Here is a 22,872-nt window from a genome sequence, read left to right on the forward strand (position 1 = left end):
AGCCCTCCCCCTGGGGACTGTGGGGGATCAAGTCATCCTAAAAGACATTTTTATCATATCTTCGACCATGCTGAACAAAATGGCCATCTCAAAAGGTTGATCGGGTGACTTTGGGAACCAAATGAGCGTGGGGGGCCTAGTTGCCCTCCATTTTTTTTGTCACTTAAAAAGGGCACTAGAATTATTAATTTTTGTTCCAATGAGCACTCCCACGATATTCTAGGACCATTGGGTCAATACGATCACCCCTGGGAAAAAAACAAACAAACAAACAAACAAACAAACAAATAAACAGGCATCCGTGATCTTTCTTCTGGCAAAAAATGGAAAATTCCACATTTTTGTAGATAGGAGCTTGAAACCTCTACAGTAGGGTTCTCTGATACGCTGAATATGATGGTGTGATTTTCATTAAGGTTCTATAACTTTTAGGGGTCTTTCCCCTTTTTTCGAAAATCAGCCAAATTTTCTCAGGCACGTAACTTTTGATGGGTTAGATTAAACTTAATGAAACTTATATATTTGAAATCAGAATTAAAATCTGATTCTTTTGATGTATCTATTGGTATCAAAATCTCGTTTTTTAGAGTTTCGGTTACCATTGAGCCGGGTCGCTCCTTACTTACAGTTCGTTACCACGAACTGTTTGATAGTTCTTATTAATGCTACAATCTCTCATCCACAATTGTTTATATATATTCGTTTTAGTTCATTATTCTTTTGAAGTCGTTTCAAAATTCTTTTAAATTCGATTTTAAAGTTTTTTTTTTAACTTGAATTTTTTTTTTATTTAAATTTTTTTCAAGAAGTGGGATATCTAAATTTCTTAGGTTTTAGTTTGACTCTGTTTGTGCTACTTCGAGTTAGCATATAAACTTGTACGACGATGGCAATGCCTGTGATTTTTTATTTTTAGTGCCTTATCTGTTACTGTGACAAGAACTGCCACTGATCAGCATGGCCATGTAAGGTGTTTGATGATAAAATCGTTTGAGTTGAACTAAGTTTGAAAAAAAATTGATAACTTAAATAAGAAGTGCCCAAAGATTTTTTAGAAATCAAGGGTTTCCAGATTCAAAAGATCTCTTCCTGAACACGTCCCTGCTGTGTCTAATTTAGTACAAATCAATACTTTTAAGGAGTCATCCCTATTCAGTCGTCATTTTCTTCTTATTTTGGCTTTCTTTTTTTTTTTAGTAAAATGGATGGTGTTGGCACATTTTAGGAATGGTTTATCAGATAAACTTAAAACCCTTAAAAATATGGGGCAAGAAGACAGTATTTGTTACTAATAAACACAGAACATAATAAAATACTTAAATTTCTGCTCACCGAAGCACATACTGTCCATAGTCTATTAAAAATTTATGAATTTATGAGTTTACTCCTAAATACAGTTTTTGCGACGAGGAAAGCCGACCCAGAATCACTCCATGTGTTTCCGTGGACAAAGGACATAAACAACTTTCTATTCGGGTTTTTGCGACTTGGAAACGCTTCCAACTTTTTCGTAAAGTGGATCCAGACAGGTTATAGAAATTGGAGCAGGAAACCACATTTCTGGTGTAATTTTCAAACACTGAAAAAACGTGGGAGAACATGATTACATTTGTGTAAGAAAGTTTTTATGGCATAAATGAAGAGCTCCAGTTCCCTTTCCAAAGTGCAGGTAGGCTAGATAGTAGGTTTTTTGTTATTCCACTAATTTTTGGCTCCAATCATCGTCTTTACTTCCCCATTTTCGCTTTCAAATGGTCTTCGAAACGTGTAATGGAGCAGGAGAGTGTTTCCGAGAATCTCGCGAAAGCCGCCCTCTATTCAACACTACGGATCTGTTCGTCTTGAAAGTTTAACCTTCATAGATGACGCCGGCGCAGGGTATGCTAGTTTTTCCAGAAAAACTTAAAACATTAAAATATATATGGCAAAAAGAGACTATTCTGTACATGGCAACAAATAAAACATTAACATAGTAAGATGTACGCTCGTCGAAGCACATGTCAGTAGCGTATGATAAATTAATACGTCTTTGAGTTCACCTCTATGCAACCGTGTTTTTACTTTCATCATTATCGATGATCTAGGCATATATCATGAACCATAAACACATAGAACCATAAAACACTTAAATTTCTGCTGGTCAAAGCACATACTGTCCATAGTCTATTGTGACAAATTATAAAAACCCTAGAAATATGTAGCGAGAAGCCAGTGTTATACTACTGCCAACAAGAAAAACATTAAGATACTAAAATTTCTTCTCGTCAAATCGCACACTAGTAGTTTATCACAGAACAATTAGTGTATGAGTAAATCCCAATTCAACCAAAATTTTGTTTCTGATTTTGGAATCTTCATCTTTTTTTGCTTGAATAAAAATAGAGTTGAAAAAGATGCTGTTGGCGCAGCCGAGTGGATTGGTGCGCTGGATTTAGGATCCTTTGTCCGAGAGGACGAGGGTTCGAATCCTAGTGTACCCAATTATTATGTATGGGACGGAGGCCAGTGGCGTGACTCTGTAAGCTCAGCCAGAGTCGACCCAGCTTTAAATGATCACCTGGAGAATTCTGGGGAAGGTAAACAAGAAGGATGTGCGAAAGCACAGGATGGTTGGAACCCCAGCCCCCATTGCACTTCCTGGTTGTAGGGCCAAGACAAGGAGATGACTCAAGCGACCACTGATAGGGACTGTAGAGTCCGATGCCGTATTCTTTACCTTTTTTCGAACAATTCCAAAGCCCTTTGTGGTAAAAAGACAGTGTTCAGCTACGTACCAATGAAAATACCTTCAAGTACTAAAAATTTGGCTTTACAAAACACATATTGTCCATCGTCTATTACAAATTAATAAGCTTATAGATTCACCATTATTAAAAGACACTTCTTTTTCCTTCAAAAGCTTTTTTTCTTTGAGGAAAAATAAAATATACATTGTTGGCATATAATATGAAGGGTTTTTCATAAAAGTTCAAAAATACTCAAAATATTTGGCAAGAACACAGTGTTCTGTTACTGCCAACAAAAAGAACATTGAAACACTAAAATCTGTTATATTATCATGTTTTTGTGTTGCTGTTTTCCACAAGCTTGACTAAATTTTTTTGATCATATAGAGTTTAAACGGATGCTGTTAATCCATAAGATTACTGGTATATATATAAAAAAAAAAAAAAACAAAAAAAAACACCAAAAATAAAAAAAAAACAAACAAAAAATGTGTGGCAAAAAAACAGCATTCCGTTGCATCAACAAAGAGAACAATAAAATACTGGCATTTCTTAGATTTAGGGACAGTTATTTTTAGGTTCCAAAACACCTCAAAAACCTCTCTATTAACCTACCGAAACCTCCCTTTTAAAGCCTATCTCGAAGACGTCAGGCACCATACAATCTATTTAGTTGTTCACCTATAGGTTTAATTCATTAATAAAACCCTTTGCTTTGGAAATGAACACTGTACTACATGAGTTGTTTAACAGCCTCCACACACAATTGCGCCAATTCACAAGAATACTGGGGGAGAGATGGGACCAATGTGTGGTTTTCAGTCCCTTGAGGTGGACAAATTCCGTATTTTTTAGAATTTTTGGAATGAAAATAGCAAAAGCAAAGGCATTTTTCCACCAGAATGGATATTTTCTCCAGCGGAGGGAAGGGGGGAGTAAATTACTATTGTCCTTCACCTCTAAAGACTTGAAAAATTCTTGAAATGACAAAATACATTTTAAATAGAGTATTTAGTATGAATAATTTTTCGATAAAATTTCTTATTAAACGCCATCAAAACCATTTAAAACCACAAGCGACTATAATATTTGAAATAAAAGATTACCATATGTCATTAATATTACCTGAACCAGTAAGTGATGTGACGACAAAGCCGCATCCAAAGAGGGAGAGGGATATTTGCCAGACTCGAAAAAAATGCAAAAAAAAAAATACATATAAACACATTTTTGGTCTTTTAAAAGTTTTTTATAGCCTACTCCTTCCTTTCCCCCTAAAAATATACCCAACCCCCGGAATAAAATCCTGGATACGCATTTGCTAGACGATGTAGATTTGGCAATACGATTTGACTAATCATCTATTAAAAAAAGATACTTACCACAAGCCATCAAAACTACTTGAAACGATAAGTGAACCATCTCTGTTGAAATGTACAGCACTGACAGGGTCTGAATGAGCTGGCAGAGTCTTTAGGCACTTTCCTGTTTTGACATCCCACAGCCGTACACTTTCATCAAACTAGCATAAAGAACCAATAAACGAAGGTAAGAAAAATAAAGAAAACTCAGAAACAACAGGACAAAACAACATCGAGAAGGATTTTCGGTTGCCTTGCAACTGAACCCTTGTTTAATTGAACCCCGCACAACCCTACCCAATTAACTGACCCCATGTGCAACTTAAGCCGCGTTTAACACCTAACTCCTGCTTAACACAACTCCAGTTAACTTAGCCTCCATTCAACTCAACCTCCGTGTCCCTCAGCCCTCATTAGACTCAATCCTGTACAAACCGACTCTGTTCAACTCAACTACGATGTAACTTAACTCGCATTCAACTACAACCCCATGTAACTCTACCCTAATTTAACTCAATCATAGTGTAAATCAACCCACATACAGCCCATCCCTCGTCAAACTCAAGCCAAATTCAACTCAAACACCACACAATTAAACTCTTGGCTGAATCACCTAAAGGGGGGTTGAGTTAAATGGGGTCGAATTAAACGTGGGTTCAGTCACAGAAAACTCTTTTCGAAAACACTAAACTACTAACAACTCACCGCAGCTTAAGTGTAAAACTGCATTGGTGATTCTGAGACATATCATTTTTAGCCCCCCTACCCACTTGCGAAATCGGAAATACTCCTGATCCTCTACTTCCTTCTCTATATGCAACCTGAAAATTTCAACTCCCCTCAAGACATTCCCAGGATATAGCAAATATGATATTTTAGTAAATTGAATGCACCTATTGTCATTTGATTTAATTTCGTTGTCTTTCCTCAAAAGTCATAGTTCAATACCCGATTGCACATACCAATCGAAACTCCCTGAAAATTCGACTTGATACCCAAAGTGATTCCCAAGATTTGCAGGTACACCATTTTGAAAACTTGGCAATACATATTTCCTTTCGATTGACCTCTATAATAATCAGTAAAGGGATCGTAAGTCTCATAGGAGATACACAAGTGTTTTTAGATCAAACGTGAAATTTAACCCTGCCCCCGTAAAAAAAAACTCACAATATAAAGGTCTTTCTGCCCAACTCTTCTCCCATCTTCCCAAAGTTTCAACTTTATTCTCCTGGTCATCCACAAGCTTTGCATTGAAGAAATGGTTTTCTGATGATCTGAAATCAGGGCCGATATCCAGGATTTTTTCTTTTTTGGGGGGAGGGGGGGGGGGTGAAAAAGGATTTGAAAAACAGGTCAAAAAAATTTTATATGCATTTTGTCACGTTTTTAGGAGCCAGGCAAACATTTCGAGAGGGGTTCCCCCTGGATACAGCCTTGCCTGAAAGCCTCAACTCCATCCCCCATACTGTTCCCAAAATCTTTCAGAGAAGGTCTAATAACGACCTGAATGCACACGGTTTTATTAATTAAACTATACCCTCTCCTTAGAGAAAAGGCTACAAGGCCATTTGCATCTCCCCTCTCCCTTATTACTTCCTGGAAGTTTTAACTTGATATCTGCAGCAGTTCCCAAGGTATTGCAAATACACTAATTTGACAACCTTGAAAGGCATAGTATTTTTATGCATCGCTATTTAACAGTGCAGAGAAACACCTCATATCACAAAAATGAATAGATGGATCAGAGATATGAATTATTTATCCCCCTCCCGCAACGCAAAAATGTGAAAACCCCTTGCTTCATCCATGCAGTTCCTTTCCTAAACAGAGCCTTTCAGTTTTAACTTCATACCTTTCTCAAGATATTGAATATATACAATTGTGATGACCTGGAAACACAGTATCTTTTCATTTGCCTCTATTCTCTGCCCCCATTCCAAAATTTAGAGGTAAAACTAATCCGATCCCAAGATTTCTGAAACTTTCAACTTTACACCTAATCGTTGATCAGAATCCCTCTGAGTATTTCCTGAAAGTTTGGTTATAACGGATTTAGTTGTTCTAGAGATATGGCAGATGCACCCTTTTGACAAGCTGAATGAAAATAAGGTGTTTTGAGCTAGTTCAAAACGACAATCAAGTTGAGAGGGCCTAAATGATATCTGAAAGTTTCAATTTATTACCCATATTTGTTCCTGAGATATTGCAGATAAACCCTCTTAACAGCCAAGATGCACTTACTGTCTTCTGATTTTATTCTGAATTCCTGAACATACCGAGAGTTAAAATTAACAACGTCTGTCAAACCTAAGATATTAAAGATGCTTTGATAACCAGAATGCACATAGTGTCTTTTGATTTAGTTCAACGTCTGGCTTTTGAGAAAGGTTAGTGTGAATTAATAATCATTAAAAAGGGAAATTCTGGATAGTGTCAGAAATAGACACAGGCCCCTTTCTCCTTCCCTTAAAGGTGAAGGGACATTTCGATGAAAATTACATAATAAAATTACATAATACAATAATAAAATTACATAATAAAATTACATAATACAATAATAAAATTACATAATACAATTACATAATAAAATAATAAAATTACATAATAAAATAATAAAATTACATAATAAAATAATAAAATTACATAATAAAATAATAAAATTACATAATAAAATTCAGCATCTCTAAAAATGCTGGAAGAGATTCTTCCATCTGCTAAAAAGTAATGCAAAACCACGATACAATAGCCACTTCTACAGTTAAAATGCTACTTACCGATCCAGAGACGATTAGATTGGACTGGGGGTTGAAGTTGCAGCAAAACACATAATTTGAATGTCCCTTTAGAGTTTTCAAGCATTTTCCCTGGAAAAGAAATATTACTTTAAAAAAAACTTTCGTTTTATAGGCAAATCTTTTAGCAATATTATTTTTAGGTAGTTTTTGTAGATATTACACTTAAATGGACGTATATAATGTGCAAATTAGAATTTGCTCTTGTGCATACAAAAATTTTATGGGCCAAACTGCGGCTCGTAAGTTGCATAAGGTTTTATGATGGAAATGAATGAAGTTCTAACAACGGATTGAGAAAAATTGAATAATTAGTTGATAGTTCATTAAAACTGAAAAAAAAATGGACAATACGTACAATCTAAAATATCGTTTAAAACAATACGACTTAATAATATTTATTATGATTAACAATAGGTCTTATTTGATTAAAGACGTTCTGATGCACACAGTATACAGGCGCGTGCATAAGTGTGGGATGGGTACGCATACAATACCCCCCAAGCGGGGTATAAAACAACAAAAGATGTTCTCTACAGTGAAGTATGCGGTGCTAGTGGGATTCCCCTCGGAAAATCGACCCCACAGAAAATGCCTTCATGGAAAACTATGAAGCCGTGGAAGCCCCCCCCCCCCAGATGGAAATTCCCGCAACATACAACATTGAGCAGACAAAAAGAAAGCATGACTATTTAAAATAATTAAGAAAAGAAGCAATTTCGGAATATTCTACCTCTATCCGAAAATATATCAGAATGTATAGCTTAAAATATTCTATTTTATTTTAATTCTTTTTTGGTGTTATAGGGGGTTGCTTTATTATACCAGTATCAGATTAAGGTTTAAAAAAAATAATTTAAAATATGCAATTACCAGCAACTGTAGAAGAATTACCCTATGATGGAATTGTGCAGATTAAGTACGAGCAATTACTTTAAGTGGACTTGGTCTGGTACCGAACAGAGGCACCATTAGCCAAAATATTTGGGGAGGGGAGATATCCACTTTTGTCTTTTTGCTTTGTTTCATCCATTGGCCAAAAATCATCCTAGTTTTTTAAGTTTTTTTTTAATTATATTTTCTCACTTTCTGTCAAATTGGAAGGGAGAGGAAGCAATGTATTTTACCGACTAACTAATGATTTTTACGATTACATTTGGGGTATATTACTATTGAAAGTACTTAATAAAAAAAAGTCGCATTCGTGACCTTTTTTTGGGAAGAAATGCAAAATTCTTTTGGAAAGAAATGCAAAATTCTTTGGGAAGAAATGTAAAATTCCCCATTTTCGAAGATAAGAGCTTGAAACTTCTTATAATATGTTGAACCTAATTGGGCGGTTTACGTTAGAATCACTTGCTTTTTGGATGTGTTTTCCCGATTTTTCGAAAATCGGGGAAATCGGGATTCCTCAGGCTCGTGGCGTTTGAGATTCAACAATAAACTTAACAAACTTTGCATATTTGGAATCAACAAAAAAAAAGGAAAATTTTTATTCACTAATTGTCATCAAAATTCTTTTTTTAAAGTTTTGGTTACTATTGGCCCGAGTCACTCCTTACTTACGGTTCGTTACTACAAACTGTTTGTTTCTACACCATATGTTCTATGTTTATTTTGGAATATACTCGTGGGTAGAATTTACATAATACCTTCTTTTCTTCATTCTTTTCATTTGTCTTAATTTCCCTTAGCTGCTAGATTTTCTAGGTGCGAAAATTTCAAAAGGGAGGGGGGATTTCCACAGAGGTTTTCCGTGACGGAGGGAGTATATTGCAGTGGAGCGAGCTTCAATGAGCAAGTGGTTTCACACTGGGATGACAGTACAATTTAGAGTTTGAAAATGCTTCTGGCAAATGATCATGTTGGTTTGATGGAAGAACTATTGCATACTTTTGCCATTGGAAAAGCAAACATCTAAAGTTACATCTAAAGGAATGAAAATTAACACATGTTTAAGACACGCTTGATCACTATATCATAGGCAGCGCAATCGCGCTGCCTAAGTAAAGAGCGATGTTGGCACAATGTATTATTTATCGAAGGAGTTGTCGTAGAAACCTCGAAAAGGGCTCATTCGATTGGAAATTGGAATGGTTTGAGCCCTTTTTTAATAGTCGAATGTGATTTGAAGGCAACTAATATCCCTTCCACGCCCACCCTTTCCCCAAACACATCCAATCAAAATTCTGAGATAGCCATTTTGTTCAGTGTAGTTGATTTCCAGATAGAAATTATGTTTTTGATGAGGACACTCCCTCACAGCCCTCGGGACAAGGGTTGTAAGTTATGCCCTGGGGGCATATAAGAGTTTTACAGAAAGCGTTGTTGTAGAAACTTCAAAAGAGGCTCATTCGATTGGAAATTCAAGGAATGAAAATTAACACATGTTTAAGACACGCTTGATCACTATATCATAGGCAGCGCAATCGCGCTGCCTAAGTAAAGAGCGATGTTGGAGCAATGTATTATTTATTGGGGTTAGACCAGGCCACTTCGTATCGAAGGAGTTGTCGTAGAAAACTCGAAAAGGGCTCATTCGATTGGAAATTGGAGTGGCTAATGCCCTTTTTAATAGTCGAAAGTAATCTGAGAGAGAATCCCCCCTCCAACGCCCATCATTTCCCCTAACCTTTGCCCTTTTGTGCTGTGCCCTTTTTAATAGTCGAAAGTAACTGGAGTAACTGGCAACTAACACCCCTTCCACGCCCACCATTTATCCAAACACATACAACCCACATTTTAAGATAGCCTTTTGCCAAATGGCTAGTGCCCTTTTTAATAGTCGAAAGTAACTGGAGTAACTGGCAACTAACACCCCTTCCACGCCCACCATTTATCCAAACACATAGAACCAAAATTTTAAGATAGCCATTTTTTTCAACGTAGTTGAAAGTTCTGGAAATTATGTCTTTGAGGATGATACCCCCCACAGCCCTCCGGGCAAGGGTTGTAAGTTATACCCTGGGGGTATATAAGGTTTTTATAGAAAGTTTTGCCGTAAAAACTTCAAAAAGGGCTCATTTGATTGGAAATTGAAAGTGCTAGTGCCCTTTTTAATAGTCAAAAGTGAATGGAGAGCAACTAGCCCCCCCCCCCTCACGCCCACCATTTCCCCAAACACATACAATCAAAATTTTGAGATAGCCATTTTGTTCAACGTCGTTGAAAGTTTAAAATATGTGGTCTTTAAGGATGAAACCCCCTCCCCCCCCCAAAGAAAAGAGGGCGAGGGTTGTAAGTTATGCCCTGGGGGAATAGAAGGTTTTTTATAGAAAACGTTTTCATAGAAACTTCAAAAAGGGCTTATTCCATTGGAAATTGAAATGGCTAGTGGCCTTTTTAATAGTTGAAAGTAATTGGAGGGCAACTAACCCCCCTCTCAGGCCCACTATTTGCCCAAACACATACAATCCAAATGTCTTTGAGGATGATAACATCCCACAGCCCTCAGGGCAAGGGTGTAAGTTATGCCCTGGGGGCATATGAGGTGTTTATAGAAAGCGTTGTCGTAAAACTTCAAAACGGGCTAATTCGATTGAAAATTGAAATTAATAGTGCCCTTTTTAATAGTAGAAAGTAATTGGAGGGCAACTAACCCCCCCCCCTTTCACGCCCACCATTTCCCCAAACGCATCCAATCAAAATTTTGAGATATTCATTTTGTTCAATGTAGTTAAAATTTCTGGAAATTATGTCTTTTAGGATGACAACCCCCTCAGAGCCCACAGGGAAAGGGTTGTAAGTTACACCCTGGGGGCATGTAAGGTTTTTATAGAACTTGTTGTCGTAGAAACATCAAAAAGGGATCATTTTATTGGAAATTGAAAGGGCTACTGCCCTTTTTAATAGTCGAAAGTGAATGGAGAGCAACTAACCCCCCTCTCACGTCCACCATTTCCCCAAACACATTCAATTAAAATTTTGAGATAGGCATTTTCTTCAACGTAGTTGAAAGTTCTGGAAATTATGATTTTGAGGATGACAAATCCCCAAAATCCCTCAGGGCAAGGGTTGTAAGTTATGCCCTTGGGGTATATAAGGTTTTTATAAAATGCATTTTCGTGGAGATTTCAAAAAGGGCTAATTCGATTGGAAACTGAAAGGGCTAGTGCCATTTTTAATAGTTGAAAGTGATTGGAGGGCAACTAGCCCCCCTCTCATGCTCACCATTTCCCCAAACACATCCAATAAAAATTTTGACATAGCCATTTTGTTCAACATAGATGAAAGTTCTGGAAATTAGGTATTTGAGGATGACACACCCCCCAGAGCCCTCAGGGCTAAGGCTCCATTTTTAGAGATAGCCATAGATATTAGCCATTTTTAGAGATAGCCATTTTTTTCAACGTAGTTGAAAGTTCTGGATATTATGTCGTTGAGGATGATCCCCCCACCCCTCAGGGCAAGGGTTGTAAGTTATGCCCTGGGGGCATAAAAGGTTTTTTTTATAGAGCATTGTAATAGAAACTTCGAAGGGCTAGTGCCCTTTTTAAAAGTCAAAAGTGATAGGAGGAAAACAAACATCCCTCCCACGCCCACCATTTCCCCAGCAACATCCAATAACAATTTTGAGATAGCCATTTTGTTCAACGTAGTTGAAAAGTCCGGAAATTATGTCTTTTAGAATGACACTCCCCCACAACCCTCAGCGCACGGGTTGTAAGATATGCCCTTGGGGCATATAAGGTTTTATAGAAAGTGTTATCGTATAACTTCAAAAAGGGTACATTCAATTGGAAATTGAAAGTGCTAGTGCCCTATTGAATAGTTGAAAGTGATTAGAGGGCAAATAGCGCCCCTCTCAAGGCTACCATTTCCCCAAACACATCCAATCAAAATTTTGAGATAGACATTTCGTCTAACGTAGTTGAAAGTTCTGGAAATTAGATCTTCCCCAGCGTCGTCGTAGAAACTTCAAAAAGGACTCATTCAGTTGGGAATTGAGAGGGCTAGTGCCCTTATTAATAGTCAAGTGTGATCGGAGGGCGAATGCCCTACCCCATAACCATCATTTCCCCAAATACTTCCGATCAAAACTTTGATATAGCAATTTAGTTCAACGTAGTTGAAGGGTCGGAAAATTATGTTTTTGAGTATGACAACCCCCAATTGCCCTCAGGGCTAAGGTTGTAAGTTATGCCCTGGGGGAATATAATGTCATATAGAAAGTGCTGTCGTAAAAATTTCAAAAAGGGCTCTTTCGATTGGAAATTGTGAAGGCTATTGCCCTTTTTAATACTCGAAAGTAATCTGAGAGAGAATCCCCCCCCTCCAACGCCCATCATTTCTCCAAACATTTCCGATCAATATTTTGATATGGCCATTTTGTTCAACGTAGTTGAAAGGTCCGGAAAGTATGTCTTTGAGGATGAAAACCCTCCCCCCATAGCCCTCATGACAAGGGTCCTAAGTTATGTCCTTGCGGCATATAACGTTTCTATAGAAAGTTTTGTCGTAGAAGCATCAAGAAGGGCTCATTAAATAGGAAATTGAGAGGACTAGTGCCTTTTTTATTAGTCGAAAGTGATCAGAGGGCAAATGTTTCCCTCCACGCCCATCATTTCCCAAAACACTTCGAATCGAAATTTTGATATAGCCATTTTGTTCAGCCTATAAAAAGCTCCGAAAATTAGGTTTTTGAGGATAAGAAATACCCCCAGTCCTAATGGTAAGGGTTTTAAGTGATGCCCTGGGGAATTTTAAAGTTTTTATTGAAAGTGTGATCCAACGTACTTCAAAGGGGGCTCATTGGATTGGTAATCAGACACTCTAGTGCTCTTTTTAAGAGTCAAAGGATCAGAGGACAGCTACCCTCTCACCCCTACACACGTCATATTGTCCCGAAATGCGTCTGATAGAAATTTTGAGATAGCAATTATAATCAAAATAGTCTAAATATCATACAACAAGGCTTTTGGGGAAACCCCAGAGATTAGGGGAAAGGGTTGTAAGTTATGCCCAGGGGGTATTAAAGGTTTTTATGGAAGGGATGGCTGTTAACCTCCAGAAGAGGTTGAGTTTTTCTCCCTGAAAAAGGGTATGTCAATGTAAAAAGAACAGAAATTAATCTAAATTTGTACTTTACTTAAAAAATTCTTTTAAATGTTTTCACTTATAACTTACAGAAAACAAAAAATTAATTAAGATTTTAAGGAATAAATATCAGCATATGTATATTAAACTGACAATGCACATTTTTTTCAGTAAATTCATTTGAATTTTTTTTCAGTGAAGTACAAATTATATTCTGACTTTTAGAAAGCATAGGGTTTAGGACCCTACTAAGATTAATTTCTGCTCGTTTTGAGTTTGACTTATTTTCATTTCTGTTTGTTTTGAGTTTCATTTATCTATTGATACCGATTTGTGGTAGTTGTAAGCTTAGTAAATTATTTGATTCTATTTTTGTACAATTTTGCTTTAATGACGTTTTTTACTTTTTTTTTGAAAAACTTAATTTGTGGAAAATGTGTTTTTGATTAATAGATAAAGAAGATCAATACTATCAACTCTTTGGACCAGTCTTATTTCAAGACACAATTACACCCTGCCATACTTACAAGCTTTATGAATAGTAGGAGGAGCATATAATCCAACAATCAGTTTAGATTGAATGGTATGTAATCAATCCGTTTCGACTGAATGGTAAGTAATCAATCCACTTCGCTTGAATGGTACGTAATCGATCCGTTTTGACTGAATGGTAAGTAATCAATCAGTTTACACTAAACGGTTTGTAATCAATCACTCTAGGTTTAATGGAGCTCTTTACTTTTTTTTAAAAAGCTTATTTTGAGGTAAAAGTTTTTTTAAATTAATAAAAGAAATTGATTTTTTAATTTTTGGGGGTTTTGTTCTATTAGAATCTATCATTTAGCTTGTTATTTGTATGTTGTAGAATTTTTTTTTTAATCTTTAACAATATACACCCTTTTGAAACTCTGGACGCAAATTATATTGTTTAATTTAGTTTTATACCTCCTCAAATTGACCTGAAAATAAAACTTAATACCACTGCCAAAATTTGTATCTATGCTCTTTGACAACCTGGATATACTTACACTCTTTTGATTTAGTTAAACTGAAAGAGCAAGAGTAGCAATAGTAGTAGCCCTGAATGTTTTCACTTACTACCCTAAGTCGTCCTTGGGATACTGCTGAGATGTCTTATAGGCAACCAGCATACACATAGTGCCTGTTTATTGAGTTTTAAAACAACATTTGGTTTTAAAGTATAATGGGCAAATTACATAACTGTGAGGAGTTGGGATACCCAATATGCCTAAAGGCATGGTTACTGTACCGTTCAACTATGCTGAACAAAGTGGCTATATCAAAATTTTGATTGAACGTGTCTAGACAGCTAATGGGTATGGGAAGAGGGCTGCCTACTCACAAGTCGGTTTTGACTCCGATAATCATAACAAAAAGTTTCGAGTTCCAGTCGCATTAGCTGCTGTAAACCTTTGTAAGATATCTCTGAGCTGTCTATGGTATTGCTTATATGCCCTTTTGAAAACCAGCATGCACATAGCACCTTTGGTTTTCTTCAGCATCACGCTTAAAGTTTCAACTTAATCCCATAAATCGTTTCTAAAGCATTGCTGATATGTCCTCTTGACAACCTGAATACGCATAGTTTTTTGATTTAGTTCAATATGGTTTCAACATTTCCCAATTTTTTTGCCTTAATACCTTTAGCTTTAGTAGCAGTACAAGTTGTAACAGTAACAATAGTAGCAGTAGAATTAATGGAGTAGCCTTAGCTTTAGTAGCAGTAGTATGAGTTGAAGCAGTAGCATTAGGATGCAAATAATGTCTTTTGATTAGTTCAATATCCCCCACATTAAGCTCTGTAAGCTTCAACTTCACACACCAAATCATTCTTACGATATTGCTGAAACGCCCTTTTGACACCCCGTACAGACGGCGTGTTTTGATTCAGTTCAACTTTTCCCTCCGTATTCCCTGAAAATTTCACCTGCATACCCGTAGAAAAAGTTGTAACAGTAGTCAAAGTAGTAGTAATAATACTAACATTAACAGTAATAGCACTAGTATTAGTTGCAGCAGTAGTAATGAAATATTACATTTTGGTCAGTTGAACATTCCCCTCATGATGCGCTGGAATTTTCGTCTTGATAAATCCTGGAAGTTTCGACTTAATACAATTAGCCGCTGCTATGAAATTGCCGATATTTCCTTTTGAAAGCCTATATGTTCTCATACTAGTTGAATTTTCATCTTTATACTCTTGGTCTTACACGTAGTTGCAATAGAAGTAGTAATTGGAGTAGTAGTAGCGGTAGTAGTAGTAAAAGTAGCAGTGGTAGTATTATAAGTAGTAGCGTGCATATATTGCCTTTTTGTCAGTTGATCTTCCCCTTTAAGCATTCTCTGAAAGTTCAAATTTGATACCCAAATCTATTCTTCAGATACGCCCTTTTGACAATCTGCAGGCAAATAGTGTTTTGATTTAGTTCAAATTTCCCTCAGTATTCTCTCAAATTTTCACCTTCATATAATTAGCTTTAATAGTGCTAGTATCATAGTAATAGTGGTAGTGGGTAGTAGGAGAAGTAGTAGCAGTAGTAGTGTTGTATTAACAGTATTGATAGCAGTAGCAGTGTTGTATTAGTAGTAGTAACATTATTAGCAGTAGTATTAATAGCATTTACATGTTGCCTTTTGATCAGTTGAACATCCCGTTCATGATACCCTGGAAGTTCCATCTAGATACGGTAAGCCGTTCCAAAAATATTACTGATGCGCCCTTTTGACGCCCTTTTCATCACAATACTTTTAGCCTCACAAATAGTTGCAATTGAAGTAGCAGTTGGAGTAGTATAGTTTAGTTGGAGTAGTAGCAGTAATAGTAGGATAGCAACAGCAAAAGTCACAGTGGAAGTAGTATTAGTAGTAGCATGCACATATTACCTTTCCGTCAATTGATCTTCCATTAAAGCATTATCTGAAAGTTCCAACTTAATACTTTTTTTAGATACGCCCTTTTGACAATCTGCATGCACAGTGTGTTTTGATTTAGTTCAAGTTTCCCCTCATTGGTGTGTCAAATTTTCACCTTCATACGCTTAAACTTAATAGAACTAGTATCATAGTAGCAGGGGTACTAGTAGGAGCAGTAGCAGCAGCAATACTGTTGTATTAGCAGTAGTAGTAACAGTAGTAGGAGCAATATCAATAGCAGTAGTAGCATGTACATGTTACATTTTGGTCAGTTGAACAGCCCCTCATGATATCCCGGAAGTTTTGTCTGGATAATGTAAGCCGTTCCAAATTGCTGATAGTCCCTTTTGACAATCTGTATGCTCATAGTAGGTTTTGATTCAGTTTAACGTTCTCCTAAACATTTCCTCAGATTTTCATTTCAATAACCTCAGGCTTGGTAGTAATCGCTACAGAAGCAGTAGATTTGGCGGTAGTAGTAGTAGAAGTAATACTAACGTGCAAATATTCCTTTTTGGTCAATTGATCATCTCCCTTATCATTTCCTGAAAATTCCAAATCAATATACTCAGTCATTAATGGTTTACGCCCTTTTAACAACCGTATGCATATTCCGTGTTTTGATTTAGTTCAACACTCCCCTCAATATTCTCTGAAAGGCTCATTTGAATGCAATTCATCCTCTTGGAAGGTGAAGGTCAAACACACACACTTTTCTCATTAACATATACTGTATATATACAATAAACAAATTACCTAACTTACAGCCATTGTACCGAGGGTTGTGGGGGGGGGGTCGATATCCCAATGACATAATTAGATGGCCTTTCAATTATGTTGAACCAACTAGCTATCTCAAAATTTTGACTCGATGCGTTTTGGGAAATCATGGGTGTGAGGGCGGGGGACTGGCTGCCCTACAGTCCTTCTTGACTCTTAAAAAGGGCACAAGAACTTTTAATTGCAATAAAAACCTTAGATGTCCCCGAAGCATAAGTTAAAACCGTTAGCCCCCGGGGTCTGGGAAAAGGGGTGTCAATCCTGAAGGCAGTGTTATATTATCTTTGGACTATTTTTAACAAAATAGCTGTCTTAAAATTTCGATCGTAAGTATTTGTGAGAAAATAGGGCATGGGAGAAGGGATAGTTTGCCCTCCGATCACTTTCGACTCTTAAAAGGAGAACTATTTCCAATCACCTAGCCCCCTTCCAAAGTCTACACGACCACCATTTCCATAAAAGACCTTATATGCCCCCGGGCGTAATTTACAACCTTTGCCCCCAGGCTTTGGAGGTTTTTGCCAATTCTGGAGGTATTTTTACATGATATTTGGACTATTTTGAACAAAACGGCTATATAAAATTTTGATCGGATGTATTGGGGGAAAGAGGACGTGGGGGAGGCTAGTTGCCCTCCGTTCACTTTTGACTCTTAAAAGGGAACTAGAAATTCTGATTTCCCATCGAATGAGTCCCCTCCGAATTACACGACAATCCCTTCCTTAAAAACCTTATATGTTAACAATGGGCAACTAGTACAACTTATAGCCCTTGCCCTGAGGGAGGAGGGGTGATATTCCCGAAGACACAATTATCGGACCCTTTAACTATGCAGAACAAAATGGCAACCTCAAAACTTTGATAGGATGTGTTTGGAGAAATGATAGGCGAGGGGGGCTGGTTGCCCTCCAATCCCTTTTGACTCTTAAAAAGGGCACTATGACTTTCAGTTTGCAATTGAATGAGCTCCCTTCAAAGTTTCTACAACGAATCCTTTTATACGAAATGTCTTGGTCAGAAAAAAAAAACGAAAAATAAATAAATAATACTTTGTGCCCACTCCTCTCTTTGCTTAGGCAGTGCTATTGCGCTACCTGTGATATCCTAAGGTTTCTTTTGTGCCAAAATCAAACCAAACTGAACCTTACCAAGTGTCCCCCATTTGCAAATCCGCAAACTCTCCACTTATTGCTTATATAGAGGACCAATATTTTTCCATTTTTCACATTAAAATAGGCAAAATAAGCTTGGTTGAAAGATTTGTTGGTACTTCTCCTTGGGTTAGGAAAGGCAGCTCAAATTTTGAGTAGGACGGGGAGGGCACTTAGGTGTGAAATATTCTAGGAAGGAAGCTATTTGATTGAGGGTTTTCTATGCAGTGAACTTGAAATGAAATATGTTATCAAACAACTAGTAACCGCAACCCTAAAATATGGAATTCTGATTACAATACACGCATCCAAAGAATTGGTTTTATATGCTGATTCAAAACATATAAAATTCCTTAAGTTGAATGTTTTGCCCGTAAAAGCTATGAGCCTCAGATAATTGGCCTGATTTTCAAAAAAAAAGGCGGAAAACACTCCCGACAGATTAGTGATTCTAATGAAAATCCCACCATTAGATTCAGTGTATTTGACACCAACACTGTAGAGGTTTCAAGCTCCAATCTAGGGAATATTCGATTTTTTTTTCTTTTTTTGCCAGTAGAAAGATCATAGATACGTGTTTTTTTTTCAGGTGTAGCCATATCAAGCCAATGGTCCTACAACATCGAAAGAGGGCTCAGTCCAACGGAAATCAAAAGTTCTAGTGCTCTTTTTCAGTGATCAAAAGTATTGCAGGGTTACTAGCCCCTGTCCCACACCCCTTTTCTTTCAAAGACATCCAATAAAAAACTTTGAGATAGCCATTTGATTCAGTATAGCTGAAACGTCTAACGTCTATGCTTCTTGGGATGACATGACCTCCCTTAGTCCCTAGGGAAATATAAGTTACGCGATTTGTCCATTATCCACATACAGTATTCGTTATTCGGAAATACACGGACAATTTTGGGGGAGAACTTTGTGTGGGGGTGGTGGTGAAATTTTCTAAAGGAGAATTTTGTGTGGGGAAGAGGGTTTTCGAGAGGTATTTTTCAGACAAAATTTTTACAGAGGGGGAGAAGGATTGGGATTTCATGGCATAATTAAAACGGTGTTCAAACTAAACGAATTTCAAAACTTTACAATAAAAAGAAGGGGATGGAGCATGGAGCAGCCCCCTCATATACAGAATAGTTTCTATTCGTTCCAAGTTTTAGGCCCTGATATTGCTCCTTACATGCTTTTGACAAAAAAATATTTTTTTTGCTGTTTACTTTTCAAACAGTTCGTGGTAACGAACTGTAAGTAAGGAGCGACCCGGTTGCTGAGGTTTGGTGCCCTGCTATGACTGGAGACAGGAATGCAATTATAGGGATCGACGCCATTTGCCTTGATAATCGTAGCGTAAATAAACTTGCTACCTCGTTATTGAAGCAAAAATATTCCCCCTTCAAATCATTGGATGCATCCCTCACATTTTGAATCTACTTGTTTGAGATACTATGAAAAGCTTAGACCAGTGTGTCAATAATATCTTTAAGGTCATCACATATGTCAGGTCTCATTACATGGCTTAAGTTGTCTTTCACAAAAAGCAGATTGCACTTCTTGGCAAAACTATCAGCCCAGAACTACCAATCAAATCTCACTGGGGATAAATCTACTGATCTATGCGCTTCATGAAAGAGTCGTGGCAACCTTTACAGTCTTTGTCAATCGATAGAAGGTGCGGCATAATGAGGGTATTCATGATATCAGAAAGTGCTTTTCGATGATGTGAAACTTGATCAATTAACAGCATGTCTGAAATTCTTGAATCCAATTTCACTTGGCTGCCACTTCTTTAAAGAAGAGGAAGCTCTTGCTTCGTGTGCCATCCCGTACTTCAATTTGCTACAGCGGCATTTCCAGGACACTGTACCGTTTTTGCCAGTCTCAAAGGCCGAGGAAAGGAAAATCTGCAAACACATAGAAAATAGGAGGATATTTGCATATGATACCGCCCTGGCTGCAGCTACTCTACTGTACCCGCTTTTTTGTGCAAACTCACTGACACAGGAAAAGTTTACGGATGCAGTAAGTCGAATCAATAATCTTACTAAATTTTCCTAGCAATTTCGGGAGGATGGTGATTCATTTAACGAAAGATCTGAAGCTGACTTTGTTGGGATCTTGAACACAGAACTGTAGCTACATCTTCAAAAGTGGCCCATTTTCCAAAGTTGGTGCTTACGGGAGTGGCTGTAAAAATCTCAACAATTTGTGTTACCTTAGCCTCCTGTGACAGACTCTGGTCAGGTTATTAACTAGTACAGACCCACCGTAGAAACTACATCAAGAATTAATTTCCTTTAAATTAAAAGTTATCGGTAACTTATTCGGTAAGAGTAAGTTTCGAAAGTTACCGGTAAATCTTGCACGCTAATTTCCTCATATGTTAATAGAAACGTACCAAACCTAGGTCTTAAGAGCAACACAAGCTATCTGATTGGGTCGCACACAGGTCATAGATTGAGGCATTAGTTTCCCAGCGACAGATTTTACTCTAAAAATCATCTGCTACATAATATTGGATTATATACTCACTAACAAAGAATCCTGTTATAAGACAACCATACAAATTAAAAAAAAGTGAAGCATACTCATTTGAGATCGGAGAAAAAATATTTCACTTATTTACTCCTCAGAAAAAATCCCTAAGTCCCTTGCCCCCCTCCTCCCAAGGGGATCACTCTTTCCAAAGTTCAAAAGGGGCCAATAGCCCTAAGGCAAAACGGGATAGACTTAACAAAACATTATAAAACGTGGTGAATAATCTTTTAGAAATTATTATAAATTAGAAATATTAGAAATCAGAAACAGTTATCTTGTTCCCTCTTAAACACATAATCCGAATTCTCCTTGTCCCCCTTCCCCAGGAAAAATATTCTGAAAGATCCCATTTCTCCACGTAAAATTGTCTAGTTTCAAGCCACGCTTGCAACTTATGGCATGAAAAAACCATACCCAAAATGCGATATATTCTCTATATGCTACATGGGGACAAAGGCTAATGTCAGACTTGATCTCATGTCCCACAGACTGGGAGCGTCATAGTTTATCGTTTAAGCAACCCGGGCTTGGGTATTTACATATAAATTGGTTTTACACTTTTTGTGCATTACTATATGCAAACAAAGGTTTTTTTTGTACAAACAAAGGCTTATTCTAGAGTTACAGATATTTTCCATGCCAATTATATATATGAAAACAACCTGACTGTAAAATACGTTACCGATGATACATCCCAGATTTTTAGGGTCTTGTCATCTGATGCGGAAACCAGAAACCTACTGTCTGTGGACCAGGCTACGTCCGATATTCCTAGCTTATGCCCGGTAATAGTTTTCTCGAACTTCCCATCGTAGGCTCCCCAAATCTTTAAAACTTTATCAGCAGCTGCAAATAATAATTGACAAGTATAGTTAAAGCAACAATGGGAAACACTATAATTAAGAGTGGAAAAAGTATATATTTTTATATTAAAATTCATTGTACCAGGCCACTAACCAATTAGGGCCCAGTATACCACTAAGCAATCAGTTACCTAGGCTTTGTCAATACAGAGAAAAACCTCGAGAAAAAACAAAGGATCGAGTCTATGGCCAGCAGAAAGAAAAAAAAAGACAACAATAGCAACGAGCATTTCACTTGTATAAAACTAGGCACCTACAGCGGTAAGAACCAGAAATAATTTAAATTAGATAATTTAAAAAAGCAAAGAGATAAAATGTAAAATAATGAAAATAAAAAGATCAAACCAATATATCTGCAAATTACAATATATATTGAGTTGGGCGAGGGTTGTAATTTATGCCCTGGGGGCATATAAGGTTTTTATTGAAAGCGTTGTTGTAGAAACTTCAAAAGGGGATCATTCAATGGGAAATTCAAAGGGCTAGTACCCTTTTCAATAGTCGAAAATGATTGGAGGGCAACTAACCCCCCTCTTACGCCCACCATTTCCCGAAACCCATCCAATCAAAATTTTGAGATAGTTATTTTGTTCAACGTAGTTTAAAGTTCTGGAAAATAGGTCATTGAGGATGACAAACCCCCCACAGCCCACAGGGCGAGAGTTGTAAGTTATGCCCTGGGGGGATAAAAGGTTTTTATAGAAAGCATAGTCGTAAAAATTTCAAAAATGGCTCATTCAATTAGAAAATGAAATCGCTAGTGCCCTTTTTTATAGTTGAAAGTGATTCGAGGGCAACTAACCCACCCTCTCACGCCCATCATTTCCTCAGACATATGCAATAAATATTATGAGATATCCATTATGTTCAAAGCAGTTGAAAGCTTTGGAAATTAGGTCTTTGAGGATGATAACTCTGTAAAAGCCCTTAGGGCAATGGTTGTAATTTATGCTCTGGGGGCAAATAAGGTTTTATAGTAAGCGTCGTCGTAAAAACGTCAAGAAGGGCTCATTTGATTGGAAATTGAAAGGGCTAGTACCCTTTTTAATAGGCGAAGTGATTGGAGGGCAGCTAACCACCCTCTCATGCCCAGCATTTTCCAAAACACAGCCAATCAGAATTTTAAGACAGCCATTTTGTTCAACATAGTTGAAAGTTCTGGAAATTATGCCTTTGAGGATGACAAAACCCCCACACCCTCAGGGCAAGGGTTGTAAGTTACGCCCTGGGGGCATATTAGGTTTTTATAGAAAGCGTGGTCGTAGAAACTTAAAAAAGGGCTCATTCAATTGGAAATTGAAAGGGCTAGTGCCCTTTTTAATAGTCGAAAGTGATTGGAGGGCAACTAACCCCCTCTCACGATACACCATTTCCTCAAACACATGCAATCAAAATTTTGAGATATCCATTTTGTTAAACACAGTTGAAAGTTTTGGAAATTAGGTCTTTGAGAATGATAACCTCCCCACACTCCTCAGGGCAAGGGTTGTAAGTTGTGCCCTTGGGGCATATAAGATTTTTATAGAAAGCGTTGTCATAGAAACTTTAAAAAGGGCCCATTCGATTGAAAATTGAAAGGGCTAGTGCCTTTTTAATAGTAAAAAGTGATTGGGGGACAACTAACCCCTTTTTCACACCCACCATTTACCCAAACACATCCAATCAAAATTATGACATAGCCATTCTGTTCACCGTAG

The 22,872-nt window shown here is 37.2% G+C and overlaps 1 protein-coding gene across 1 annotated transcript in view; it reads right to left on the bottom strand.

Moving 5' to 3' along the window:
- The window catches only part of wds (WD repeat-containing protein wds), a 58,653-nt gene that overhangs the window by 24,531 nt on the left and 11,250 nt on the right, over positions 1–22,872 (bottom strand). The window contains exons 3-5 of the mRNA XM_089095148.1: positions 20,995–21,158; positions 6,865–6,954; positions 4,109–4,248 (exon numbers count right to left, since the gene is read on the bottom strand). Of these exons, the coding sequence (XP_088951274.1) occupies positions 4,109–4,248; positions 6,865–6,954; positions 20,995–21,158 (394 nt within the window). The remainder of the gene's footprint in view (positions 1–4,108; positions 4,249–6,864; positions 6,955–20,994; positions 21,159–22,872) is intronic.

Source organism: Artemia sp. Qi Xiang Cuo, chromosome 10, assembly GCF_049724085.1.
Source record: "Artemia sp. Qi Xiang Cuo chromosome 10, ASM4972408v1, whole genome shotgun sequence".
NCBI lineage: Eukaryota > Metazoa > Arthropoda > Branchiopoda > Anostraca > Artemiidae > Artemia > Artemia sp. Qi Xiang Cuo.